Genomic DNA, 27,657 nt, shown 5'->3' with positions numbered 1-27,657 from the left:
CTTTTCCTTTCGTGACTACTACTTAGTTAGGTTTTACTTCATTTTAACACCTTGCCTGTCCTTAAAATAGAACACATATCCTGAATAACTAATCTTGACCTTACTTACTCAACCGTTCACAGACCTTTAGAAATTGTTAGTGCTTGTGTCAACTATAATTTTTTTTTTAGTAAACCTTCCCCCCCTTGCCTAGGAAACATTTCGAATGTTTACATGTTTTTGCATTTAGCGCAAATTAAAGACTTTCCCCAACAAGCTTAGTTAATATAACGACTTGATCTTACACAGTCGACACTATCTCATTTTGTTTTTTAAGCCTCTTGGCACCAATATAGCATATGTTCTGCCAGTTCTGAGCTAATCTCCAGGAAAGCCTTTGTATAACGATTGAAGAAACTGAAACAGATCAGTGCCCAAGATTTTTAAGAGCCTACACGAGCATATGTTTTTAATCAACAGTCAATTTATTTTAAAATAGCTATTTCACCAGTTCGCCTTCTTCCACAATTCACATAAACCGTTTTAAAATAAAAAAGGACACACGACTGGGAACACAGGTTCAGGTCAACTTCAGGATCAGAGGCGTTTCCGAAGCGTTGGGGATGCCGGGGTCTGAATCCCGTCACCGCGTCCACCGGGTGGCCGCGGGCGTCCAGTGGACATCACACTCTCGACCGCTACGCCGCTTGAAGCGTTCCCTACGGCTTCAACGGGTTCAAAAGTGTCAACTTCCCGTCCCAAACTGTTTCTTACTGTTATTATTAAAACAGCTGTCAGCTGGGCTCCGGTGACCTCTTTGTACAACCGTTTATTCAACGCTTTGGGATCCTCGAGGATGCGTCACGGCGGGTTACCCTCGAACGAGCTCCGAGAGCCCGGCGGCCCGCGAGCGCCGGCCCCGCTCACCCGCGCCGCCCTCCCGGACTCACTCGGTCCCCGCGGCTCAGCCCAGGCGCGCCCCCGCTCCGCCCCGCCCCGCCCCGCCGGCGCCCCCGGCCGCGCACACCCGCTCCCCGCCCGCCCGCTCGCACACGCGCCGCGGCCCCGCCATGTTCCGGGAGCGGCGCGGCCGCCCGCCCGGCCCCCGCCCCCCCGGTCCCCGCCCGGCGGTGCCGCCGCGCCCCGGCCCCGGCGCTCCCGGCGGGCGGCCCGGCCTGTCAGCGCGGCGGGGCGGGGCGCGTCCTTACCTCGCTCTGGGGAGGGGACGGGAGCGGGCGCGACTGAGGGGCTCCTCCCGGGCGCCGGGGCTCGAAACCGCGCCCCTCCTTCCTCCTCGCCTGTCGCCACGCCCCCCTCGCCCGCACGGACCCCAGGCACGGCCGGCGCGGGAGGGTCTACCCCCGGGACGAAGGCCTCGGCGCCGCCGTCGCTGTCGTGCTCTCCGCCACCGCCGCCGCAACCGCCGCGAACGCCGCCGAGGCCGGGCTCGAAAACATCTCCGGTCTCCGCCGTCCCTCACCACAGCCTGCTCGCTCCCAGGACGGCGCCGCCCGGCGATTGGCCGCGGCGCGGGCACGTGACGCGCGGGCACGGGACGGGCAGCGTGAGCGCCCCGCCCCCGGCCCGCCGCCCCTTCCGCCCGCCCCGCCCGCGGCCCGCCGCGCGAGAGGCACCGGGAGCAGCTTCCCGAGCCGGGGGCGGGGGTCGGGGCGTACCAAGCGGACGCGGGGCAGCGGGGTCGGCGGGGGGCCGGGCGAAGCCCCGCGTCGCCGCCTCCCCTCCGCCGGCTCCGACCCCAGAAGGCAGGGGCTGAGGGAGCGAGGGAGTGGCGCAGGCGCCGCCTCGCCTTGTGCCGTGGCCACCACCGTGGCTTGACTGGAAACTTCTGGAAATGGCGGCGGCGACGAGGAAGAAGAGGCTCTGTCTACATAGGGTATTCACACGTTATTTTTTGCGGGGGCGGGCGGACGAGTTTGCCAGCTGGGACCCGGGAGACCGACGCTGCGCCCCCGGCTGGAGGCGGAGGCGGGCGTCCGCCCGGCCCGCGCCGCGAGGTGGGCCCGGGGCGTCCGGAGAGGCGGGCACCCGCTTCCGCGCACTGCGCCTGCGCGCCGGCGGGCCGCACCTGCGGGAGCCCGGGGACCCGCGGGGCCGTGACGCGCCCTCACCTGCGCCAGGTGGGCCCGGGCCCGTCCCGAAAGCACGTCCACGTGCACCTGCCCCCGGGCCCGCACGCACTCTGCTGTACGCCCTCCCCCAGTCACACCTTCGGATAACCTTTCTAGACAAATTTCGGTGCATTTTCCCCCAACCACTCGGGGCACTGCCAGCTGGAGGACTGCGCAGAGGAAAAGTCACCGCCTCGGCAGCCCCGCTGCTGGCAGTCTGACTTCCTCTGGATGTTAATCCGCGACAGTCTGTACTTGCCCTTATTTAACCACCGACGGGATTACATAATCGGAGGGAAACCATTTTATTCTGAGTTGCTTCTGGTGGCTTTTTATTTACAAGGAGGTTAATCCGCGACAATTTGTGCATGCCTTTATCTAACCATCAGAGGGCCCTCACCGTTGTGGCCTCTAAACTACAGCACGGGTTTGTGACTTAGTGAAGTTACGAGTTTGTCATTAATCAGCAGATGAGATAATTCAGACTTGACAGAGAAGGCTACATCCCAACGTTTAACTATATAAAGCATAAACTTGCATTAAAGATCACTCATTTTTCCTTTCCTACATTAAAGATCACTCATTTTTCCTTTCCTACATTTCTCCCATCTTTAAATACATCGGGTTCAATATGAATAGTAAGAGTGCACATTGTGGCTAGAAATGGAACAGTTACATTTAATTTGGATATTTATGGCATGAAGTAACAAATCCACTAAAAATTTATAACCAACTCGTCTGACTTCTCAACTGGTTGAGTTGGTTCTCATTTAACTCACATAATGACAATAGCAAATAACTATTTCTACAGCAGTACAAGCCTCAGTTAAAAACTGAAAGCAAATCTTAAATTTGCTCAAATCAGTTAACCATAATTTATGGCAGTAACTACATGAACAGCCTTGTTAACTTAAAAATCAGACTACGTGGGTAATTGTGATCCAAGGCATTGTACTGACTACAAATGAATAAGGACACTGTGGGTACAAAGTTCATTGTAGAAGTTTGTAAAATTTCTACAAGTTGCAAAAATTTTTTAAACTATTAAGATTATATGTGACACATAAATCAGCCACAATTTGTTATTGGAAAGGTTCAAATGAAACTTATGAAGGGAAGAGGAGTTAATTTTCCTTTTTAATGTGAAACTACAAGTGCAAATCAAGAAGGTAGTTCTTATTATGGATATAATACGATAGAGGCCTGAAAAGAAGCTGGAGCTAGTTGACTATGTTGCTAAGGCTCTTCATTGTAGAGCCCTACGTTCATTAGCTCAAATCTCTTCAGCAAGTGGGCAAAATTTTTTTTTTAATAGCACCAGGTGGTCAAGGATCCCAAGCAATAAACATCACTCTTAACCAAGGTTAAGTTTTATCACACTTATTTAGGATTATTACTCGGTTCAGTCGCTCAGTCGTGTCTGACTCTTTGCGACCCCATGAGTCACAGCACGCCAGGCCGCCCTGTCCATCACCAACTCCCGGAGTTCACTCAAACTCACATCCATCGAGTCGGTGATGCCATCCAGCCATCTCATTCTCTGTCGTCCCCTTCTCCTCCCACCCCCAATCCCTCCCAGCATCAGAGTCTTTTCCAGTGAGTCAACTCGTCGCATGAGGTGGCCAAAGTATTGGAGTTTCAGCTTTAGCATCAGTCCTTCCAATGAACACCCAGGATTGATCTTTAGAATGGACTGGTTGGATCTCCTTGCAGTCCAAGGGACTCTCAAGAGTCTTCTCCAGCACCACAGTTCAAAAGCGTCAATTCTTCGGCGATCAGCTTTCTTCACAGTCCAACTCTCACATCCATACATGACCACTGGAAAAACCATACCCTTGACTAGACGGACCTTTGTTGGCAAAGTAATGTCTCTGCTTTTTAATATACTATCTAGGTTGGTCATAACTTTCCAGATGCTTAAAATGTGTGTATGTGGTATGTGAAATAGAAGCCATCTGCAAAATTTACTTTCTTTCCACTTTCTTACTGTTAGAATCAACTACTGTTAGGTTTTCTACATCAAGTCCAGTTAGATCATTAAAAAAAATCCTGCCATATTTCGGGAAGGTAAATTAATAAAAATACGATCTGAGTCACGGCTTACCATATTGACAGTGTATACAGATGTAATGCTAATATGATTGTCACTTGCTGTAGGATTTACTAGGGCAGTAGCTCTGTCCAGTTACAGCAAATACTTCTGAGGAACTGGTAGTCTTCCCTAGCAACATTCAGTAGCCACTCCAAAAACTACCAAAAAAGCCAGGCATGAAAATTTTTGCCCAATAGGAAGAATGACTGCTGCTGCTGCTTCTAAGTCACTTCAGTCATGTCCAACTCTGTGTGATCCCATAGGTGGCAGCCACCAGGCTCTGCCCTCCTTGGGATTCTCCAGGCAAGAACACTGGAGTGGGTTGCCATTTCCTCCTCCAATGCATGAAAGTGAAAAGTGAAAGTGAAGTCGCTCAGTCGTGTCCGACTCTTAGCGACCCCATAGACTGCAGCCTACCAGGCTCCTCCATCCATGGGATTTTCCAGGCAAGAGTACTGGAGTGGGTTGCCATTGCCTTCTCCGGAAGAATGACTAGTTGAATTATTTGTTGGTATATTTTTGTAATATTAACATTTCCTCCCTAAATATCTTTTTGAAAAAACCAGCATAGAGCTAGGAACTGAGAAGAGAAAATGAGGGAGCAAGTAGTGTTAGACACATCAGCAACACCAGCTTCTCTTTATTGGTTTGAGAAGCAGGCTAGGCTATAGCTGTTATCTCTAGTAACCGAAAACTGGCAAGGAGTTTTGAATCAGTGTGTTTATATATCTTCAGAACCATCTTGGATTACTGTAATGAAATTTTACCTGCCAGATGTTTTTAAAAGTCTATCTGTAATTATTAAAAACCAGTGCTCTTGTGTAAAAATTGGTACAATTTTCAAGAAAAATGGGCAAAAAAAATTAAGATTCAACTCAAAATCCTAATACATACTACTGTAGTGCAATGTAAGTGATGATCTAAAAGTATGTTTTGATAATGGTATAACAGTATGCCTATAAAGACCTAAAACAAATTTTCTGCTTCTAAAATAGAACATAATAACCAATATCCTTAATACAAAACTTGTTTTTTCAACCAATATCTGAAACCTTCCCATTCCTAACTTTTCATCTACTTGGGGGAAAAAAAAAGTCAGGAATTTTTTAAGTTATTTAAATTTTTCATAATTTTTAATTTTTTTGTATTTTTTCATAATTTCAAATAAAAGCTTAACAGCTAACAAAGAGAAGATAGACTCTTTAAAAAAGAAAGAGAAAATAATAATAAAAGCATTCCGTTGCCTATGGGAAGAAGGTCTGAGGGCTCTGGGGCAGAAGGGAGCATTTTCACTGTTATTTTTTTGTGCCTCTTGAAAAATTACTTTTGCTGTTACCCTCTTAGGTGAAGAATGAAAATTAATTATTAAAGACAGTCTTAAAAAGTAAAATGTTTGTTCATGTTTTTAAGCATCATATACTAGTATGTCATAAGACTAAGGCCAACCAGTGCCTTCGAGAAATCCTGAAACAGTTGGATTATTTAGATCTACCCCTGAATTAAAGCTGGCTATTGTTTATTCCAGCTTACAAAACTCATAGCTAGTTTCCTGAACTGGATGGTATACACAAAGGGTTTTATTCTTCCAAGTTGTAGTATGCATTCAGTTTCTAAGCTTGTAATATGCATTCAACTGAGGAGCATATTTCCCATTCCCACTGAACTTCCAAACTCAAGTTATACTTCCAGTTTCTTCCCCTAGTTAGTTTTTGTGTACCTGCAGTGTCAGAAGAGTGAAGAATAATGTCAGTGTTTTGTACCTTCCTTCTTTAAAAATGATAAACAGTACATCTAAAGGCAACTACCTTATCCTTGTCACACCTACAATCTGCTTGACATATCACTTACCAGTTGAAATTACAGTAACAACTGTGTGCCACAAATATAAAAATGTTTAAAGAAAATACTAACAAATAAGGTTTATAGAGATCATATTAAGATTTGGCTATGGCTCCTAGCCTTCTTCCCTGGTGGCTCAGAGGTTAAAGTGTCTGCCTCCAACGCGGGAGACCCAGGTTTGATCCCTGGGTTGGGAAGATCCCCTGGAGAAGGAAACGGTAACCCACTCCGGTATTCTTGCCTGGAGAATCCCATGGACGGAGAAGCCTGGTAGGCTACAGTCCATGGGGTCGCAAAGAGTCAGACAGGATTGAGCGGCGGAATGGAACGGAAAGATGGGAGAGCAAAATACACTTGAAATTTGACAGAATTTTTATTTCACAGTACCCTAATGTTGATAGAAGTGAACAGGCAGTTGAAAATGGTGCTCTGAAGTTCTGACATGATACTTAACAGCTGTAAGTTGCTAGGTTACAAGCAAGATGTACACAGACGGAAATGAACAAGTAATATAAAAAGCTCAGGATGATAGGAGATACATATTTTATTTCTCCAGCTGAATATAAATTAAAGGCCTGCTTGCACACCAAACCCAGGTCCTTTTGGTGGTTCAGTCAAAGAGGTAAGACCTCCAGCTGGCTCACAGGAGAAGCGTCCACTCCTGAAAGAAAAGTAACATTAAGCTGACTGCTAATGATTACCATTTATAATTGTTACCTCACAACAGCCCAGATAAGAAACTATTTCTCTCCCAAGAACTAGCACGGACTATTTAATCCAAACATCACAACTGCTGCAAGATTTTCACTTCCTAAATATGAAAACTGATGTATAAAAATATGAAATATGAAAAATATAAAAATAATACTAATACTAGCTCTCATGGCAAGCCACTCCAGTACTCTTGGCTGGAGAATCCCACGGATGGAGGAGCCTGGTGGGCTGCAGTCCGTGGGGTCGCTAAGGGTCGGACACAACTGAGTGACTTCACTTTCACTTTCCACTTTCACACATTGGAGAAGGAAATGGCAACCCACTCCAGTGTTCTTGCCTGGAGAATCCCAGGGACAGGGGAGCCTGGTGAGCTTCCGTCTATGGGGTCACACAGAGTCAAACACGACTGAAGTGACTTAGCAGCAGCAGCTCTCATTCAGCAGTGAACATATATCAGTGGCTCATTAAATCTTTACAACAGTGCCAAAAGACAAGGGACACTGGCCAGAGTGTTTCACAGACAGAGAAACCAAGGCTGGGGTGACTCAGCGTCTGCCCAGAGATGAGAGCTAAGAACTCAACCCCAGAGGACATTTTTAAAAATCATGTTTTAATAAACTAGAGCACTACATTTATTCTCTTTATATTTGAATTTTATTTTGACTGAGATCCACTGTCACAGGGAATACATACTTAATACACTATTTTTGGAAACAAACTGAATTCTTTGGGAGATTTGAGGGTTTGGGAAGATGTCCCTTAGAAGCAGTGAAGATGAAATTAATTTGTATTGATGTTTTTAAAGGCTAAATTATTAATTTTTCAATAGCAGGCTCCAGATCAGGGTGGCTATCACAGCCACAAAGAAAGCATAAACAGGTCCTCCTACAGTTCTATGAAGAGAGGCAGCAAGAGGTAGACAAACCTGTCCTCTGTTCACCCCCACACATACTTTCCCAGGTGATCTTTCAAGCTCAACCTCTGTCCTGTCTGACCTCTGCTGCTAAAGCCTCGCTCAGCACCTACTCGTTTCACCCTCCTATTCCCTGGCTTTGTTCATTTACCTTGTTCCTGCCACAGATTTCAGCTGAAGAACTTACTCAATTAAATCTTTTTATTCCCTCTGGCTTTGCCCTTCACATTCTGTCATCAATATTACAAGTCTATTTTTAGAGCCCTAGAAAATCATTTGTTGAGGGGACAGGAAAATGACACCACATAATCATTTATAAGCTCTTTCAAGATATTATATTACATAATGCAAGTAACTAGTGTAGTATAATAAAGAATACCTACAAAGTCAGAAATCAGTTAATGTATCTGCATTATTGGTTTACTATGAAAAACAAATATAAAAGCAGTCACTACACTATCTGTTAGAGCCTAAAATTAAAATTGTAGGGTAAGTGGCAAAATGATGTAAAAACAGTATTTCGCTTTGTAATTTTTCTTTTTTTTTTTTAATGTTAACTGGTAGCAACCCACTCTAGTATTCTCGCCTGGAGAATTCCATGGACAGAAGAGGAATCTGGTGGGCTACAGTCTATGGGGTTGCAAAGAGTCAGACACAACTAAGCAGGTACACTTGCTCTTGACTAGCAGTAAAATAATTAATTAACTTTGAAGGACCTCTCTTTCTTCTCCTCTACTTTGTTCCTTCTTGTGGAAGATGTTTTCTGTACCCCAAAGAATTCTGTAAAATTTAAAATATCTTTTTAAAACTAAATATGAAGAATTCAAGTTGGATTTAAAATTAGTTTCAGATAATCCATACTAAAAAACAACCTCTATTCATCAACAATTTGAAAGCAGGGTTAGTTTTTATGTTCAATATTTTAAAAACAATCCCTAGCACACAAATATTTATAAATGTCAAAAGAAGGAATATTGTATTACCATCAGCTTAGCATTTTCTTTCTAGCCATCATTTACCAAAATAAAAGCAGTTCTGAACCACAGCGACAGTCATCTTTACCAGTTCTGGCCAGGGTATACGTGATAGCAGGGCTCAAAGGTCAGTTACCACAGAACCTGTTTCACAACTAGCACCTCTGTCAAATATTAAAGGCAGAGCACTTTATTATAAAAATGCTAATAAGAAGTAGCCAGATTTGGATAATTTAAAGAATAACTATAGCTGTATTTTGATTACTGCCATTTTATTCACTTAAAAAATTTTTGGCTGCACCACATGGCATGTGCGATCTTAGTTCCCACCCACTGTGTCCCTGCAGTGGAAGTGCAGAGTCCTAACCACTGGACAGCTGGGGAATTTCCTATCTCAACTTGTTAAATAAGAGGTAATAAGAAGGAAGTAAAAATAGATTGAGAAACCAGTAATTCTAAAGTCTTTGGCTCAAATCTGGAACAATGTCAAAAACTCCCACTGAAGAACTATTTAAAATTACTGACAAGCAACATCCCTATTATTAGATGTCGAAAATGCTTAACTGTGGTACTTAGTTCCTGTTTATTACTGTTCAAATACAATGTTACAGTACCCACTGGATTAAAAACAAACTCTAATTTTACCCCTGGTAATCTCATCCAGGGGCTTCCTTGGTGGCTCAGACTATAAAGAATCTGCCTACAGTCCAGGAGACCCAGGTTCAGTCCTGGACAGAGGAGTCTGGTGGGCTACAGTCCTTGGGGTCGCAAAGAGTTGGACACAACTAAGCAACTAACATACACCTCATTCAGACTTATAACTTTAAATGCCATCTATTAATACAATGACTAACAAATTCCCAATGTGTATTTCCAGCCCTAATGTATTCCCTAAATTCCAAGCTTGTATCTACCTTTTAGCCACTCTACCATGAATGTCTAGGTAGGCATTTCAAATATGCTAAGTAGCACATCCAAAACAAAGTGACTTTTCTTCCCCAAATTTGCCCTACCTCAAATCTTCTTTAGTTAAAGGAATCAGAGGTACCCAGACTAAAATGTTAGAAAGCATTCATAATTCCTCTGTCCCACAACATCCATTAAATTTTAAACTATTCCTTACACAGCAACTAGGACGATACTTTAAACAAGATCACACATATCATTCCCTACTGAAAACACTCAACAGTTTTTTATACTGAGAATTCAACCCAAATTGCTTACCTGGGTCTCTACCTCTCTGACCTCTTCCACCCCTTTCCTCCCTCATCACCTCACTTCAACCATAATGTCGTCTTACCTTTCCTCCAGGACCTTAATACATCTTCTTTACCCTCTAGAACATTGTTCCTCCAGGTTTCTACATGATTCCTTTGGGCTTATTCAGGTCATTAACTCACCACCTCAGAAAGGCCTCCCCTGACTAAATTTACCTCCAGTCATTCTCCCCACATTTATTACTCAGATATTACACCAGTTAAAGGACTTCCCTGGTGGCTCAGATGGTAAAGCGTCTGCCTACAATGTGGGACTCCCGCATTCAATCCCTGAGTCAGAAAGATCCCCTGGAGAAGGGAATGGCAACCCACTCCAGTATTCTTGCCTGGAGAATCCCATGGACAGAGGAGTCTGGTGGGCTACAGTCCATGGGGTCGCCAAGAGTCGGACACGACTGAGCCACTAAATTTTCACTTTTCACCAGTTGTCTCCATCGCTAGAATATAAAATATATGACGACTTTACCTTGTTCATAATTTGTACACACAACCTAAGATAGTGACTGGCACACAGCATGTACCTAGAAATATTTGTGAAACGAATGCTGAGGGAAAGCAATAAAGTAGACAAAGCAAGAGAAATATTGTAATGTGAAATGACAAAAGGTTTCACTTCAGTAGCCTCCATAATGGAGACTGATTCTTCAAATGTTTTTTCCCTCAAATTTTCAGTGTAGCCCAAGAAAGCGAGGAACTAGGAAGACAATGCCAAGCCTCTTTTAAGTAAATTCAAGTGTTGAAAGAAGAGTGTGTTTTTTAGGGGCCAGCTTGCCTTTGCTAAATTTGAGTTATCCTGAACTGACCTCTTTTTCTCATTGTACGTTAGTTGTTTAGTCATGTCCAACTCTTTGCGACCCCATGATCTATAGCCCACCAGGATCCTGTCATGGGATTCTCCAGGCAAGAATACTGGAGTGATTTGCCATTCCCTTCTCCAGGGGATCCTCCCGCCTAGGGATCAAACCCGGTTCTTCTGCATTGCAGGCAGATTGTTTACCATCTGAGCCACAAGGGAAGTCCCTTTTTCTTACTAGGTAGGGTCAGTAGTCAGCCAGAACACTGAGGGAGTACTTCTCAGTACTTCTAGCAGACCGCAAAACCATACATACCCTCTTGACCTAGTAAACCTCAGAGAACTGTTGTTTACAACAAAAAGTAGGAAAATATATCTTAATACAGTATGATAAAGGTCACATCATAGTTCTCTCAATACATCAGAATACTATATAGCCTTTAAAACCGACAAACATATTGAGACAAGGAAAATTTTATGACATAAGCAGAAAAAAAATACAAAGGGAATATGACTATTAAGCTATGCAAACATTGCTAGTATTAAGAGGGAATTTTAAGTAATGTGAACACTTAGATAAGGAATAGGAGTTTGTTTGGAAGCAAAAGTTCACAGTGAAAACAGAAAGGAATATTAGAATAACACAACCTGGATAAACAGTGTTTAAGTTGAAAAAGATCTAGGTATTTTAACTGATTGTAAGCACAATGTAATGGTATAATGATGTGAAGTAAGAACAGATGTAATTAGGCTGCATTATTATAAGCATGATGTCTGGAATAAAGATGACAGTCCCACAGTGCTCTGCACGCTGAGAATGTATCTCAAATACTGTGATTAGTCCAAGTATCACATTAAGAAAGTCATCAGCCAACTAGAAGACATACAAAGGAGGGAAACCGAAACTATGCCATGTAAGGAAAAACAATGAAACAACTGTGGATATTAAATCAGAAAAGATATGAGGAAGATGATATAGCTGTTTCGAGTAACTAAAGAGCTGTCATTTGGAAGAGGTCTAAAAATTATCTTGTGTTTATTCAAAGGAGAGAATCTTGGGACCTCTACGTGGAAAAGAGGAAGACAGACATTGAGTCAAATTCTGGCAGCATCAACTTTTAAACAATGAAATAGGTTTCTATTTGTAGTAAATTTGCCTTCCTTATAAATATCCAGGTATATACCAGATGATTGATTATCTGACAGGGTTTTAGAGAGGGTAAAAAAATCATTTATTTAAATGACAAGTTGGTTTAGACAGCACTTAAGGCTCCTGAAAACTCCCAAAGACTTACGGTATAAAATATTTTAAGTTTACATGAAAGACTAACTTAGGTTAAGCCATTAAAATTTATTAAAAAGAAATAAAAAAAATACCTCGGCCCAGGTTTTGGGATTTTGCCAGCCTTGAGTTCATCAATAATTTCTTCAATATCTTTAGGTGTCAGATCCTCCTAGGAAAAAAACGTAGAACAGTCATATTAAAATTACATTCTACTACTGAAGTCAGTGTGAATCCCTAGTATCAGTTTATTATTGTCTGTCCCAGCTCACGAGTTACTTACCAAGGCAGCACACCTGAGTAATTCCTGGACATAGTCTGTCCTGCCAAATGCAATCGCAGTAGGAGCTGCAGCTGAAGGGCAGCACAGAGCGGCGCTCCGAGGGACAGTTCTGCATTTGCGCTCGAGTCCCAGCACTTATCAGCCAGAAACCTTACCTTCCCCAAATTTGTTTCTTCATTTCTCAACTGACTTCAGAGTGTTTTGAGGTTTAAAAGCGAAAATAAAAACATAAACTAGAACACGGGCATGCACATGCTCAACAAATGCTATCTCCCTGAAGAATCGGTGAGGTGCACTGGCAGTCAGAAACAGTACATGCCTAGAATCTATCGCTAGGCTAAAGACCTAATCGGAGAAGGCAATGGCAAGCCACTCCAGTACTCTTGCCTAGAAAATCCCACGGATGGAGGAGCCTGGTGGGCTGCAGTCCATGGGGTCGCTATGAGTCAGACATGACTGAGCGATTTCACTTTCACTTTCCACTTTCACACATTGGAGAAGGAAATGGCAACCCACTCCAGTGTTCTTGCCTGGAGAATCCCAGGGATGGGGGAGCCTGGTGGGCTTCCGTCTGTGGGGTCACACAGAGTTGGACACGACTGAAGTGACTTAGCAGCAGCAGCAGAAGCAAAGACCTAATACTCTAGTGATATCTTGATTTCCCAGGTGAAATTCAACCTGTTTCAAACTTCACTTAATTTTCCAAGGGAAAAGTAATTTTAGACACATTTATTTTAAAAATTCTGACCCTCCAATCCCCATTTCAACCAGAGCAGCTTTGTATTTTGTACATTGCACCTGTGTAAAATTCTGACCTTGAGAAAGGATTCTGTTATTTAAAATAATAAATACAATTAAAACACACAGACACACCCCTAACCCTGGCTGCGCAATAGGTTTAGTCAAAACAGAACGGAGCAAGATTAAGAGGAAAATGTCTAAACTACATTATTTCCCCTCTACCCCTCAAAATTATTAAGTCCTTAAGATGTTTTGAGGCCTCTGGTACTAGAATAGAGAATCATTATTCCACACAGTGTCTTTAGTGCCTTGCCATACAGAAGCCTTTAACAGATGATGATAAACATTTATAGAAATAAAAACTGCTTAGAGTTCAAAAGATGCTCAGAACCTCAAAAGTATAAGGAATCTTTAAACCCATCTAGTGATTTTTATCCCCCACAACTCTTTATTATGAAAATTTGAAAAGTACACATGAATAATCATGAATGAAAGTCGCCCATTCGTATCCGACACTTTGAGACCCCACAGACTGTACAGTCTCTGGAATTCTCCAGGCCAGAATACTGGGGTGGGTAGCCTTTCCCTTCTCTAGGGGATCTTCCCAACCCAGGTCTCCCACACTGCAGGCAGATTCTTTATCAGCTGAGTCATGAGGGAGGCCCACATGAATAATTATATTTCTTGTCATATCTGAGTTATGTACAATATGCCTTCTGGTTTTGTGTTTGTACTGTACCATTTAAAAACAAGCTACAGACATCATGACATTTCACCTTAATAACCACAGCAGGCATCTCCTAAGAACATTTTTTTTTTTGGCCATGCCACATGAATTGTGGGATCTTGGTTCCCTGACCAGGGATTGTACTTGGGCCACAGCAGTGAAAACGTGGAGCTTTAACCACTGGACCACCATGGAACTCCCAGAATATTTTTAAATGTTCTTCAATAAAACAATGCCATTATCACACCCAATTAACAATAATTCCTTAATAAAATCAAATGTCAAGACCATATTCAAATCTATCCAACCATCCTCAAAATGTATTTAATATTTTTTCCCTAATTGGTAGCCATTCAAAGTTTATGTGACTATTTCATTTTATCCACCAGTCAAGTGAGATCCATAAAAGTTAACTGCCTTACCAAAGACCATACCATGACTAACTGAAAGAAGCTCTTGCATAAACCCATAGTCTACTATATTTAAACTTACAGTGCTTCATACAAAGCCTTGACTGTCTAATTCCTGCTTAAATTAAGGTCCTCCTGATTATGAGTAAATGGCAGAAATGTAGGAAAGGGAAAGTTATTGCCATATTTTTAAAAGGTTTTTTTTTTTTTTTTAACATATAAGAAAGAGAGGGGGTAAGAAATTTGAATCACCATCATTAAAATGAAGAAAATCCCTACAGTTAATAGAAGTATCCTAGAAACGTAAAATGCCAAAGAAGTCCAATTTCATCTTCATTTAAAATAAAATCATAGATTCCCACTTCAGGCATTATGGCAGGCTAGCTATCCTGACTGAATGTCCTGTTGTTAACAACTATAAATGCTGAATAAAATAAAACCCAAAAACTTTAAAATTTTATTAAGACATTGACAAGGAAAAAATACTCAGAGGTCCAAAACTCCATGAAAACTTAGGGAGACAAGAGAACACCAAACAAACTTGGCTTCAGGATGTCAAAGCCTACAGGGGCAAGGGACAAAGTCTCAGGCACAGGAGGGCATCCAAACCACACTGGAGACACCCAAAGGGTATATTCTCAATATAAAGGAAACCAGAAATTAAAACTGCCCCTCAAAACACCCTGCTGGTCTATAACCTTACACTTCAGGGGAAGAAGAGGGAGGATATAAGGAGAGGGGATTTCTTTTGGGCCAGTAGTATTTCTAAGAGCAAGAGAGAAGCAACATTAACTTCTTCTGGAAGAATCTACCTTCAACACGGGCCTAAAAAGAATTTCCATAAAGAAACTTCTAAGAGTTATGAGCTAACAAGATATTATGAATGAAAACCACGATATAATTAGGGTACCAAGCAATTAAAAAAGATAACTAGAAAATGCCACACACCTGGATATTAACACTTCTAAAAAAATAGGTCAAAGAAATAAAATTGCAAAATTTAAAAATATTTAGAACTAAATGATAAAAATATTACTTATCAAAACTTGTGAGATCCAGCTAAAGCAATTTTTAGAGAAAGGTATGATACCATCTCTGTAAAATTTTTAAAACACACAACATAGTATGATTACCATGCCTGCATACATATATTTTGAAAGTTTAAAAATCACATACAGGAAGAATACACACTAAATTTATGATAATGGTTATCTCTGGGAATGAAAGGAAAGGAACAGGATTTTAAATTGGGGTAGGGGAGGTCTTGGAGAAGGCAATGGCAAGCCACTCCAGTACTCTTGCCTAGAAAATCGCATGGACAGAGGAGCCTGGTGGGCTGCAGTCCATGGGGTTGCTACTAGTTGGACACAACTGAGTGACTTCACTTTCACTTTTCACTTTCACACACTGGAGAAGGAAATGGCAACCCACTTCAGTGTTCTTGCCTGGAGAATCCCAGGGACGGTGGAGCCTGGTCGGCTGCCATCTATGCGACTGCACAGAGTCGGACACGACTGAAGCGACTTAGCAGCAGTAGGGGAGGTCTACCCTCAGCTATAGCTTATTTCTATGTAATGGCAACCCACTCCAGTATTCTTGCCTGGAGAATCCCACGGACAGAGGAGCCTGGAGGGCTATAGTCCATGGGGTCAAGCACAGTACCTGTATAATAACAATGATAAAAATTATAATACCTGAAGCACATGTGGCAAAATGTTATCTATTAAGCTGTGGTGTTTATTTTTTGTATTTAAGTTTTTGTTATTTAAAAGTTTTTAAAATGTATCCTGAAGTTAAATGCAAAAATGTTTAATGATAACTTTTTTTTGGATGACAATTTTTGAAAAATGTTCTGGTGGACAATAATGTGGAAGCTAAAACTGACATTTTTATTCATAATTATTTTTAATAAACTTTGAAACCTTGAAAAAACCTTCTAGATATTTATACCAATAGGAAATCAAGTATTTTAAATATAATGTCATACAAATTTAATTTACATTAAGTAAATACTCACATAGTAGTTGTCATTTATTTGAACCATTGGTGCATTTACACAGGCCCCTAAACATTCCACTTCTATAAGAGTGAAAAGTTTGTCAGGTGTAGTCTCTCCAACCTTTATTCCTAGAAGTATAAATAAGCACTGTAAGGATCAGAAAATATTTTAATTGCAACATAGTTTACAGAAAAAAAACAAAACCAACCCATTACAGAGGCATGTAAAAAGTATTTAAGAGCACTAAATTTCTCAAATTAAACAAACTCTGTATAGTTATTATAGAACATTCAAGGATTTCTTAAGTGGACCTGTTCCTTTTCAGTCAAATTCAAGGGTCTCATCTCCAGTGTTTGTTGTTACATAACAGTGTATCAGACCATATAAATTTTGATCATTGATAATTAACCTACTATTGTGTTGTAGCTATACAATCAGACTGGGGAAGACTCAGAAAACAGTTAACGTCAAAGATCATTCAGAATGTGAGGATAATAGTACTCTCAAACCTTCAGGGAAAGCATTTTGGTAAAATCTGACCCGGCAATTCTCCATCTTGGAAACAACCTTCATGCACAGTTGGACAGTTATGCAAAGAGATGCATACGTGAAAGTAACTGCTGCATAGCTTAATTTATATAGAAAAATGGGGCAGACATACATATTACAGTCAAAATCAAGTGCAAAAAAGCAGACAGACATATTACAGGTATGTATTCAACAGTGAAAATAATTAAAACAACATTAACTCTAAAACTGATATACTCAACTGTCATCACAAATTTGTACCTCAGAGGTAGGGGGATGGAATTTTAAGCAGGCTTCAGCCTCTGTTTTATATACTTTAGTACTGTCCAGCTATTTTTACAACATGCAAGTACTTTATATTCAATAACAACAAGATTAAGAGACACCTCCTTTTACTTCATTTGATGTGTATAGTGATAAATGTGACAGTGGCAGTTTGCCCCTGTAATAACAGCTTCTTTCACACTTTCCTTCCTGAAGCATTCTTCCTGTTCCAAATCTTATTTGTTCCAAGTCTTGTTTGGAAGAATGAGGATAATACAGTCACTTCATGTGCCACATGCTATCACACAATGAGTGAAACTTACTTTTCTAAGCAACGAAAACTTTAAAATTTTAAGAAGCTTTTAAAACACGCAATGATTAGGAAAGACAACATGAAAACTCAGCTTTGAGAATGAGAACTAAAGAATATAGAATAGGAAGAAATAATGGTGGGCAAACACAGTAAGACAAAAATTTACTCATGAAGTACACATCCAGTATGATAGTAAAAGTTGGAAAATTTAGGTAGAGAGAGGTCACATTTCAAAAGACAAATCTATTTTTTATAAACATTATAAATACACTGTGCCCCATACCAAGTTTTTTCTGAATGGCTTCCAGTATGCTGTCGGAGTTTCGGAGCATGCAAGGTGTAGTAGTGCAGACTTGAATGTGATACTTTCCAACAGGCTTCCGATTATACATTGTATAAAAAGTTGCTACTTCATACACTCTCATTGGAGGTACTTGTAAAATTTCTGCAACCTAAAATATTTTAATAATATGGTTACAATGTTTATTAATTGAGCTTTCAGTTCAGTTCAGTTCAGTCCCTCAGTCATGTCTGACTCTCTGCAACCCCATGAATCACAGCACGCCAGGCCTCCCTGTCCATCACCAACTCCCGGAGTTCACTCAAACTCACATCCATCGAGTCGGTGTTGCCATCCAGCCATCTCATTCTCTGTTGTCCCCTTCTCCTCCCGCCCCCAATCCTTCGCAGCATCAGAGTCTTTTCCAGTGAGTTAACTCTTCACATGAGGTGGCCAAAGTATTGGAGTTTCAATGAACACCCAGGATTGATCTCCTTTAGAGTGGACTGGCTGGATTTCCTTGCAGTCCAAGGGACTCTCAAGAGTCTTCTCCAGCACCACAGTTCAAAAGCATCAATTCTTCGGCAATCAGCCTTCTTCACAGTCCAACTCTCACATCCATACATTAGATATGTCATAAAAAAATTAATTTCAAAACTGCTTCAATTTGGTAAAAACCAAAAAAGTTCTTCAGAAGCAGAAACTACATCTGTATTTGGTATCTGCGAGGCGTAAGTCCTTCAGTTTTGACACTTAAAACTCACACATATATCCAGGTCTTGACATGAAAAAGAACTCGTTAAATGGCATTTTAAATGACAAATATATTAAACTTTCTCTTATCAGGGATTCTAAAGGAAATGTATTCTCAAAAGACATCTAACCCTGAGCTTACTCCTGAGGTATTAAAGTAGCTATGCTGAATCTAATTCTGTGTTACCTCAAAATACACAAGCTGGTGTCCAATCAATGGGATAATTGTAAGGCCCTGGTGTCTAACTAAAACAGTTCTCCTGAGCTGCTGTTGTGCACCTCCCTATGTCTTAGTGATGGTTAAGTAACAATGCATGGGCCCCTGGATATTGTTTTTGTTGTAAGGTTGGGCTTTTCTTGGAGGGGGAGGGGCAGTAACATTAAAAGTCTCAAAGTGGAAAGAATTTTGATTCTATTCTCTGTGTGCTATTTCTTTCTCTCGTACATACACATCCAATTCTACATAGAATAGGACAATATTTTTAAAATGTTTTCACATTGGTTTCTCATTTATTTTGCTCTGCTAAGCTGGGACGGATTGGGGAAGGAGGAGAAGGGGACGACAGAGAATGAGATGGCTGGATGGCATCACCGACTCGATGGACATGAGTTTGAGTGAACTCCGGGAGTTGGTGATGGACAGGGAGGCCTGGTGTGCTGTGATTCACGGGGTCGCAAAGAGTTGGACACGACTGAGCGACTAAACTGAACTGAACTGAAGCTTGACACTCAGCAAGACTTTCAACAAGCTTACCATTATCAAAAACATAAATTTTTCAAAAAAAAGTTATTTATGATTAGAAACACACCTAAATCATCACTGAGGAAGTTAGCTGTTATAAAAATAATATGAGGAATTTAGAAACACCCCCTAACATTTATTGAAATAAAAAAGCACTTATGTTTACTAAGCATATTACTAACCAAACTTGCTTTATAATATTTTTCATAATTGAAACAAATAAACAACAAGGGTCCACAACACTGTCAGAGTGCCGTGCCAGGCAAATAAGAGAGCAATGAGCTCTCATCTGAAATGTGCATCCAGGATCCCAGTAGACAAACTGAGGACATTCCTGGACTCTAAGAAAGACTCCAGACATTCCCCTTATTACAGTGAGAAAGTGACAAGGGGAATGAAGCACAGCAGAATCTCTGCACAAGTCAGTCAAGTACAAACTGCACAGAATTAGAGATGAGTCAGCCCCAGCTCTACCACTTAGAAATAATGACATAATAATTGGAAGAGCTCTATCTAGTCCAGAATCATCACCGCAGATGAGCAAGTCCAGAGAAAAATCAGATCTCTGAGCTCAAAGTAAAATATATTTTCCATTATATCAATGGAATAATAATCACACTGGCTTATTAGCCGTGTGATTCTCACATGAATCTAATAATATATGGCTCTGTATTATATTCATAAATGGTACACTATAACATAATACCATACAAATGTAGTTACATTAAAAGGATATGAATAAACTTGAAATCTGGATTACTGTTGAAAACACTATTAGAAAAAATGAATCCTAAAATATGTATGAATATACTAACTGTATTTAAATGGGTCACTCAAAAGATTTCCCTAAGTTGTTGATTCCAAGCTACCATAGTCAAATGTCACAAATACCATGTATTATAAGGATTTTAATTAAAGCCTGAGGCCAAAAATGCAAAATATTATAAAGATTCACATTACCTATAAGCAGATGTTTTTCTCTGCAATTCTAGTATTTAAACAGTACGTTCCTTTTCAGAATATCTTGACAGCAAATTATACATATTTGGGATCTTTTTTTCCTCTCAAAGATAGAAAAAAAGCCTCTTTCACTCTAATGCCCTTATTATTTCCTACAAGGATAAAAAGCTCCACCCTTTCAGTTTTCTGCATTATTAAGGGAACCAACAGAAACATAAATATAATTTAGGGTATGAGATATATAAATGATTTGTTGTTGTTCAGTTGCTAAGTCGTATCCAACTCTTTGCAACCCCATTAACTACAGCACACCAGGCCTCTTTGTCCCTTACTATCTCCCTGAGTTTGCCCAATCCGGGAGAACTTCAAATTCCTGGATTATGACATTAACGACCATCAGAGAAATTTCCACATAAGGAAGTTACTATATACAACCTCTCCTCTTTTTGAACTAACACAAAAATGAAGTACCTTGTTCATAGCAGAGATGGGCAGCCATCCATTCTGTCTCTGGGCTAAATCCAAAACTGGAAGCACAGCTGCTGCCTTATGCCCTTCTGGGTAGTTTTTCACAATGGCCTCTATCCTCTGTATCAGAGAAAAAACACTTGATTTTATATATCTGGAAGATACTAAATATTCTGTAACTTAATTATAACATTAATTCAGTCATACCTTATAGTTTTCTGGTGTGAAATCAAACGGAGTTTCTGGGTTATTCTCAGGAGTATCTCTGTGCTACACAAAAGGAGAAAAACATTTCTCAAAATTCCCTGAAAAGTGTGAACAACTTGTACCTTACTATTACTGATCACTTAATCTCTTCACTTTGATTCAAACATGACATATGTCAATCTATTAAAAAGCAGAGACATTACTTTGCCAACCAAGGTCCGTCCAGTCAACGCTATGGTTTTTCCAGTGGTCATGTATGGATGTGAGAGTTGGACTATGAAGAGAGCTGATCACCAAAGAATTGATGCTTTTGAACTGTGGTGTTAGAGAAGACTCTTGAGAGCCCCTTGGACTGCAAGAAGATCCAACCAGTCCATTCTAAAGGAGATCAGTCCTGGGTGTTCATTGGAAGGACTGATGCTAAAGCTGAAACTCCAATACTTTGGCCACCTCATGCGAAGAGTTGACTCACTGGAAAAAGACTCTGATGTTGGGAGGGATTGGGGGCAGAAGGAGAAGGGGACGACAGAGAATGAGATGGCTGGATGGCATCACCGACTCGATGGACATGAGTCTGAGTGAACTCTGGGAGTTGGTGATGGACAGGGAGGCCTGGTGTGCTGTGATTCATGGGGTCGCAAAGAGTCGGACACGACTGAGCAACTGAACTGAACTGATCCTTGCCTCAAAAGCAATGGCTAAACTATTAACTACACATCTGGTAAGTATGATTACCAAAATAATATTATAATTAAAAAATTTAGACATTTTCAAAATCACCCTTTGTAAGTTACAAAAAGTAGCTTTACGATCAAAAACCAAAAAAAGTGTTATGCAACTTGACGAGAGAATACGATCATCTAACGTAATATAATTACAAAAAATTACTGATTATCGGGAAGTCTTATGAAATTAAGACACAAAATTTTGAGTATGACAATATGTACATTTTTCCAAAAGAATGTACCAGATTATCAAAGGGGCCCACTACCTACTATAAAAGTACCATCCCTTCCCGACACAACAGAAACTAGCCCACAGATAAGTTTTCCATAACAGAAACTAGCCAACAGCAAGCTTTATTTCTTCTCCAATAAGAGCAGGCCCTTTTCAAACACTGACAAGAAATGGCATGTCAATAGGAAATCAAATGAGTCACACTGAAATTAAAACTTACATTAACTAATGTTTTGTATATATGGTGAAATAGAACTGAATCCCTTAATTTGTTAACTCTCAAAGTTCTGCATTTTCAAGGACATGGAAAAGGAAACAAAGTTTCTTTGGACAATCATTTCAAATATTTTCAAAGACAACAAAATGGAGAGCAGGACTCTACTTATTAACAGTATGGCTAACTCATTTATTAAGATTCAGCCTTAAAATAATTCATTTTCCAAAACTATACCACCAACTGAATCATCACACAACTCCACTAAACTGCCCTTGAACACTAGATTGATTTCGGAAAAATGTACCTTGTCACAGAAAGGGCATACGTATCTTAGTCTTTCTGAATTGTGCAACCAATCAACCTCTACCTGTAGTGAAACCCTGGAAACCAAAAACATGAACGACAACTACCAATGTATTGGCTGTATTACTGAAATCCATGAGTTTCAAGCTGGTGTCATTTTGGGATTCCCCAATTTGCAGTCTCAGAATCTTCAGTGAGCCAACATAAATGATCTTGAAAAATACACAGTATGACAAGAAATCAGGTTAGGGCTTATGGTTATTTCACCAAGGAATAATCTAAATTCTTAATCCCAGGGTGGCCCTGGTACCAATTTAACTTGAAATGCAGTGAATTCAATTAACTATATTTAAACTCCCACAAACTCCCACTCCAGCAAACACCAAAGATGTTGCTCTTTAGGATGTTGCGTTTAACCAAACTTCCAAATCCTTTCATTCTGAAGAAATCTTAGTAATTACTTACCACAAATAAGGCTCCTCCAGCTCCATTCTGAACAGCTGTCTTATGCAGATTTCTTATATGTTTTCCCTAAAATTTTAAGAAAGTTCAGTAAATCAAATACCTTATGAAATTTTAAGGTCAGTAATTTAAAATAATAGAATCAACTTATAAAATAAGTTGGACTTCCGTCATGGCTCAGCGGTAAAGGAAATGCAGATTCAAAGGTAAGGTTTCTACCTTGCTTGCCTACAGTAACACACAATAGTCAATGGAAGAGCCAGAACCACAAGCTAGATATCCTACGTTCTTTTGCATGCAATTGCAGAGCTAATGGACCATTAACTTACAGCTTTTCACTTATGTCTGAATCAAACTGGATGCCAACTTTTATTCGCTATGGATCTTCATATACATGTTTCATTCTGTAAAAATGTATTGAATGTTACCCCCTTTTCAATTCTTCACTACTTTAGAAACTAATTGACCATACTCAATTACTTTGAAAGGAATCCATTTGATTACTCTGTTGTTTTTTCTTTCAGCATGAAGGCAAGTCCCAGTCTATCTCATGATGGGCAGCTAAAACTCCAAGAGACAAACTACAGCCTTAATGTCTTAGGTTTCAAAATCACTGTGAACAGTGACTGCAGCCATGAAGTTAAAAGATGCTTGATCCTTGGAAGAAAAGGTACGACAAAACTAGACAACATATTAAAAAGCAGAGACATCACTGACAACAAAGGTCTATATAGTCAAAGCTATGGTTTTTCCAGTAGTCACGTACATATATGAGAGTTGGACCGTAGTGTAGGCTGAGCACCAAAGAATTGATGCTTTTGAACTGCACTGTTGGAGAAGACGCTTGAGAGTCCCCTGGCTAGAAAGGAGATCAAACCAGTCAATCCTAAAGAAAATCAACCCTGAATATTCACTGGAAGGACTGATCCTGAAGCTGAAGTTCGAATACTTCAGTCACCTGATACAAAGAGCCGACTCACTGGAAAAGTCCCTGATGCTAGGAAAGATTGAGGGCAGGAGAAGGGGGCGACAGGATGAGATGGTTGAATGGCATCACCGAATCAAAAGACATGAGTTTGAGCAAGCTCCAGGAGATGGTGATGGACAGGAAAGCCTGGCGTGCTGCAGTCCATGGGGTCACAGAGTTGGACATGACTTAGTGACTGAACAACCACCACCACCACAGGAGGGGGATAGGCAAGTGGGAAATCCACGAAAAGAAAAAGCCAGAGAGGGGGTGCTTCCCTGGTGGCTCAGTGGTAAAGAATCCGCCTGCCAATGCAGGGGACATGGGTTCGAGCCCTGATCCAGGAAGATCCCCATATGCCATGGAGTAACTAAGACCGTCCGTCCTAACTACTGAGGCCGAGCGCCCTAGAGCCTGTGCTCTGCAACAAGAAAAGCCACTGCAATGAGAAGCCAGTGCATTGCAACGAAGACCAAGCACTGCCAAAAACAAATAACATAAATAAAACGTTTTAAAAGAATTATCTTTAAAAAAAAAAGAAAAAGCCAGAGAGAAGCCCCCAGTTCTGTGACTGACTCCAAACAGCCTAGCTACAAGAGCTGAACCAATATGTGAGCCGCTGCCCACAAGGGAGCCAGACTGCAGTCTGAGTCAAGTTAATTGCCTACCTGCAACAATAACTACAACAAAATACTCTGGAGGAATTTTAAAAATTCATAACCTCTATGACCATCATTCACAATATCCAGGACACAATCCAAAATTATTCAACACACAACAAAAAAGGAAACAACTCATTTTCAAGAAAAAAAGACAACCAGTGGAGATTACCAAACAATAATTTCAAAATGACTACAACAGTGCTTAAGGACATAAAAATATCTTCAATGAATGAAAAGACAGAAATAAAAACCATAAAAAAAGAACCAAATGAAAATTCTAAAACTGAAAACATAATCCATGAAAATGACACAACCTTTTCACCTCTATGAAACTAATTAGGGGCCTGGCAGTGAGGCAGCATCAGTTGTAAAGTGATGTCAACAATACAGAAAACGCTGGGCAATTTAAAAGGAAAGATGGAAATAAACCTGTTCTGAGTAGCTTTTGCTCCATATTTCATAATTTTTAGGCAATTCTTGACAATAATTCAATAAGATATTACTGCACAGAAATGAAAAATAAAGTTCAAGGAGATTAAAAATTATGGCTCAAAGACACACAGGTATCTTCCACTAGACACAATACTAAATTCTGGATATTTTAAAATCAATGACAAGCTGAAAAAAGCCTGTGGCTGAAGAAATTGGCAGCTAGCTAATAAAGCAGCAATTATAACAAAATAAGCAATTTCTTTGAAAACGTAAATGAGTCCCTTAAAAGTTTCTCTTTTAGGAAAGGAACTTCATTAGTGAAACCTCTTTACTCATGTATTTCCTGACTTTTGCTAGGTCATTCTTATAACCCAATGTTTGCAAGAGATTATAAGGGCCTGATTATATAAATTATAGAACATCTTCACAAAGGCATATCATGCAGCATTAAAAATGACAGAAATGTTCACTGACCAGGAAAGTTGCTGAAAATGCATAATGGGAAAAAACAGGCTACAAAAACAGTATGAACAATACGATCTAATTTTTAAAAATTCTGTAAGGTCTTTTCACTGCAGACATCAAAATGTTCATGTTTTGGTAATTTCCTATTTGATGAAACTACGGGTGATTTTTATTTTTTGAACTTAATTCTATTTGCTGTTCCTGATATTATGCTTTTCTTATTTTGTCCTTTCCACCTAGAATACCCTCCTGTCCCCAGTCCATCTGATTCCACCCCTAATCTATTCCTATTGCTTCTAGGAAAAATTATACCACCTTCAAACCAAACTGGATGCTCTATTCATGAATATCTCTAACATTGCACGGTTGACCCCTGAAGGATACTGGGGGTTAGGGGAGTATGCTAACTGGTTTTGTGAGGTTCATTTTTTTGGTGGAGCTGGGGGCAGGGGTGGGAATGGGACGGTCAGTGCTTGCTGGGGTCTCAGTTCCCTGACCAGGGATTGAACCTGGGCCACAGGCAGTGAAAGGGTAGAATCCTAACCACTAGACCACCAGGGAACTTTCTGTGGAACTTCTAAGTAGTAGAATATACGAACATAACAGATTCCAAATGAGGTTCCTCCATATACCCTGGTGATTCAGTCCAGTCAGTAAAGAGTCTGCCTGCAGGGCAGGAGACCCGGGTTCGATCCCTGGGATTGAGATCCCCTGAAGAAGGAAATGGCAACCGACTCCAGTATTCTTGCCTGGAGAATCCCAAGGACAGGAGCCTGGCTGGCTACAGTCCCTGGGGTTGCAATGAGTCGGAGACGACTGAGCGACTAAACCACCATATACTCTGGATCCTGCAGTAGTCTAGTATTTACTGTTGAGAAAAAAAAATACGCTTATAAAGTGGACCCGCTTAGTACAAATCTGCTGGAGGATCAACTGAACCTTTACGTTTATTTACTACCTCAAGTTCCTACTGGGTAAGACTATAAACTCCACAAGAAGAGGGGATGTCTAAATCCATAGCTTAACTGTAATATGGGGGAAATAACAGTATCAACTTCATAAATGAGATTTCGAGTGTAAAGAGTTAACAGTGCTTGGCACACGGAAAGCAGTAGCGGAATGTTGTTCCCTGTCACCATTATTATCCCATTTTGTCACCTGGAGCCCAGCAGGTAAGAGTGGATCCTCAAGCGTTTATTGAGAGATCAAGTCTGCACAATGGAATATCCGAGGACATCAGGGACAAGCGTAGAGGCCCAAAGTCCGGAGAAGGCGCGGTGCGGCCACCAGGCGAAACCGGAGCTCACTTGCGAGCCGCTGGGCTCGCCCCACGCCCAGAGCCCCGCCGGCCCCTTCCCCCGGGAACCGGCCCCACCGTCCTAAGGCCCAGTCAGGGACGCCCCGCCGTCCCCCTCCTAATCTCTGGGCGCGCACTGCTGTGAGCCCGAACGAGCGTTTCGCCCGGGGACTCGAGTGTCCTTCCCCGAGTGAGACGTGCTCGGAGGTCACGGGCGTCCGGCCCGACGGCCTCGGGAGCGGAGAAACCCCACTCGGCCAACTTCCCCACAGCCACCGGGGGACCCCGGGACGTCCCTCCGCGGAGCGGGACGCCCGCGGCCGGCCACGCAGGGGTGTCCTGGCGCCGCCCCCCAGCCTCCCGTCCCAGGGAGGCCTCGCTCCGCCGCGGCGCGGCCTCCCCGAAGAGGGTGAAGGCCGCGGTGTCCTTGCCGCCGCCCGGGACCAGTCCCGGGCCCGGGCTCCCGCGTGCCCGCCGCTACAGGAGGCGCGGAGAGAGGCGGGGAGGGCGGCGTCCGCGTTCATTCGAGCCTCCTTACCCACTGGGCGGCGAGGCCAGCCGCGCGGGCCCGTAGCGCCGCGGAGAGGAACATGGCTGGCCAAACTGCGGGCCTCCGGCCTCGCCGGGCACGGTCCCGAGCGGTCGGCACGCACGGCGTGCGCGCCCCCGAGTCCAGCCCACGCGCCCAGGGCCGTGGGGCCGCGGGGCCGCGGGGCGGGGGACAGTGGGCGGATACTTCCGGTCCGGGGCGGGGCGGGGCCCGCTGGCGCCCGGAAAGCGGTCGGGTGGGCGGTGCTTGGGCTCCACAAGTTGAAAGAAGTCTCCGGGAACTTGGCGCTCCGCCGGTCCGAGCTTATGGGGCGAGTTTCTCTCCCGGAGCCCCAAGAAGATTTAGCTGTCTCTCTTTTGATTGTACTTCACTAGAAAAAGCTCCGTGGTAACCCCTATCAGTCGTGTGTTACACACTGAAGACAGCTGGGCTGCCTGCCACTCGGCTCGCGTTCTTCTGCTTTGAGGTGCGAGCCTTCGTGTTTAGGGGGAAATAATACGATAATAATATAGTCTAGATTTGGCTCTGGAGTCGCGGAGAGTGGGAGGTGGAAGGCAAGCTGGACGGCCCTGAGTGACGACTGTCGGGCTGCGTGGTAGTGCTCCCTGCTATTCTCGGTTCTTTGTACGTGTTAGAAATTTTCCATAATAAAACTTTCCATAAAGAAAAAAAGCCACT

The 27,657-nt window shown here is 42.0% G+C and overlaps 3 protein-coding genes across 6 annotated transcripts in view; 1 reads left to right on the top strand and 2 right to left on the bottom strand.

The window, feature by feature from the left end:
- Window positions 1-1,321, bottom strand: part of ANKRD12 (ankyrin repeat domain 12) — a 94,774-nt gene extending 93,453 nt beyond the window's left edge. For 3 of the 4 annotated variants that reach the window (XM_055417190.2, XM_055417192.2, XM_055417193.2), the window contains exon 1: window positions 1,188-1,321. The gene's annotated coding sequence lies outside the window, so the exon portion shown is untranslated. Of the gene's footprint in view, window positions 1-753; window positions 930-1,187 lie in introns of those variants that run through there. The other variant, XM_055417191.2, reaches the window with a different exon arrangement.
- LOC148773567 (uncharacterized) lies at window positions 836-25,557 on the top strand. The gene is made up of 2 exons (XM_088833357.1): window positions 836-1,873; window positions 23,131-25,557. Exon 1 carries the CDS (start codon window positions 836-838, stop codon window positions 1,751-1,753), a length of 918 nt encoding a protein of 305 aa, XP_088689483.1. The 3' UTR covers window positions 1,754-1,873; window positions 23,131-25,557.
- On the bottom strand, window positions 6,394-27,123 carry NDUFV2 (NADH:ubiquinone oxidoreductase core subunit V2). The gene is made up of 8 exons (XM_055417207.1): window positions 26,968-27,123; window positions 22,610-22,675; window positions 20,668-20,730; window positions 20,464-20,580; window positions 17,541-17,709; window positions 16,171-16,280; window positions 12,088-12,164; window positions 6,394-6,700 (listed from the first exon to the last, which is right to left on the bottom strand). The coding sequence occupies exons 1-8, from the start codon at window positions 27,019-27,021 to the stop codon at window positions 6,607-6,609; spliced, it is 750 nt and encodes a 249-aa protein (XP_055273182.1). The 5' UTR covers window positions 27,022-27,123; the 3' UTR covers window positions 6,394-6,606.
- Between the last annotated feature and the right edge of the window lie 534 nt (window positions 27,124-27,657).

This window comes from Moschus berezovskii, chromosome 28 (genome assembly GCF_049115385.1).
Source record: "Moschus berezovskii isolate FMDL1 chromosome 28, NW_MosBer_1.0, whole genome shotgun sequence".
Classification (NCBI taxonomy): Eukaryota; Metazoa; Chordata; class Mammalia; order Artiodactyla; family Moschidae; genus Moschus; species Moschus berezovskii.
The sequence above is the reverse complement of the archived record's forward strand: the minus strand, read 5'-3'. Positions and strand labels throughout refer to the sequence as shown.

Coding starts and splice junctions, on each gene's coding strand:
- LOC148773567 (XM_088833357.1), top strand. CDS start 836: ATGCGTCACGGCGGGTTACCCTCGAACGAGCTCCGAGAGCCCGGCGGC.
- NDUFV2 (XM_055417207.1), bottom strand. CDS start 27,021: ATGTTCCTCTCCGCGGCGCTACGGGCCCGCGCGGCTGGCCTCGCCGCC. Junction 17,710..20,463: donor CCATCTCTGCTATGAACAAG/GTACTTCATTTT, acceptor AAAATATTTTAG/GTTGCAGAAATTTTACAAGT. Junction 6,701..12,087: donor ATCCCAAAACCTGGGCCGAG/GTATTTTTTTTA, acceptor CTTTTCTTTCAG/GAGTGGACGCTTCTCCTGTG.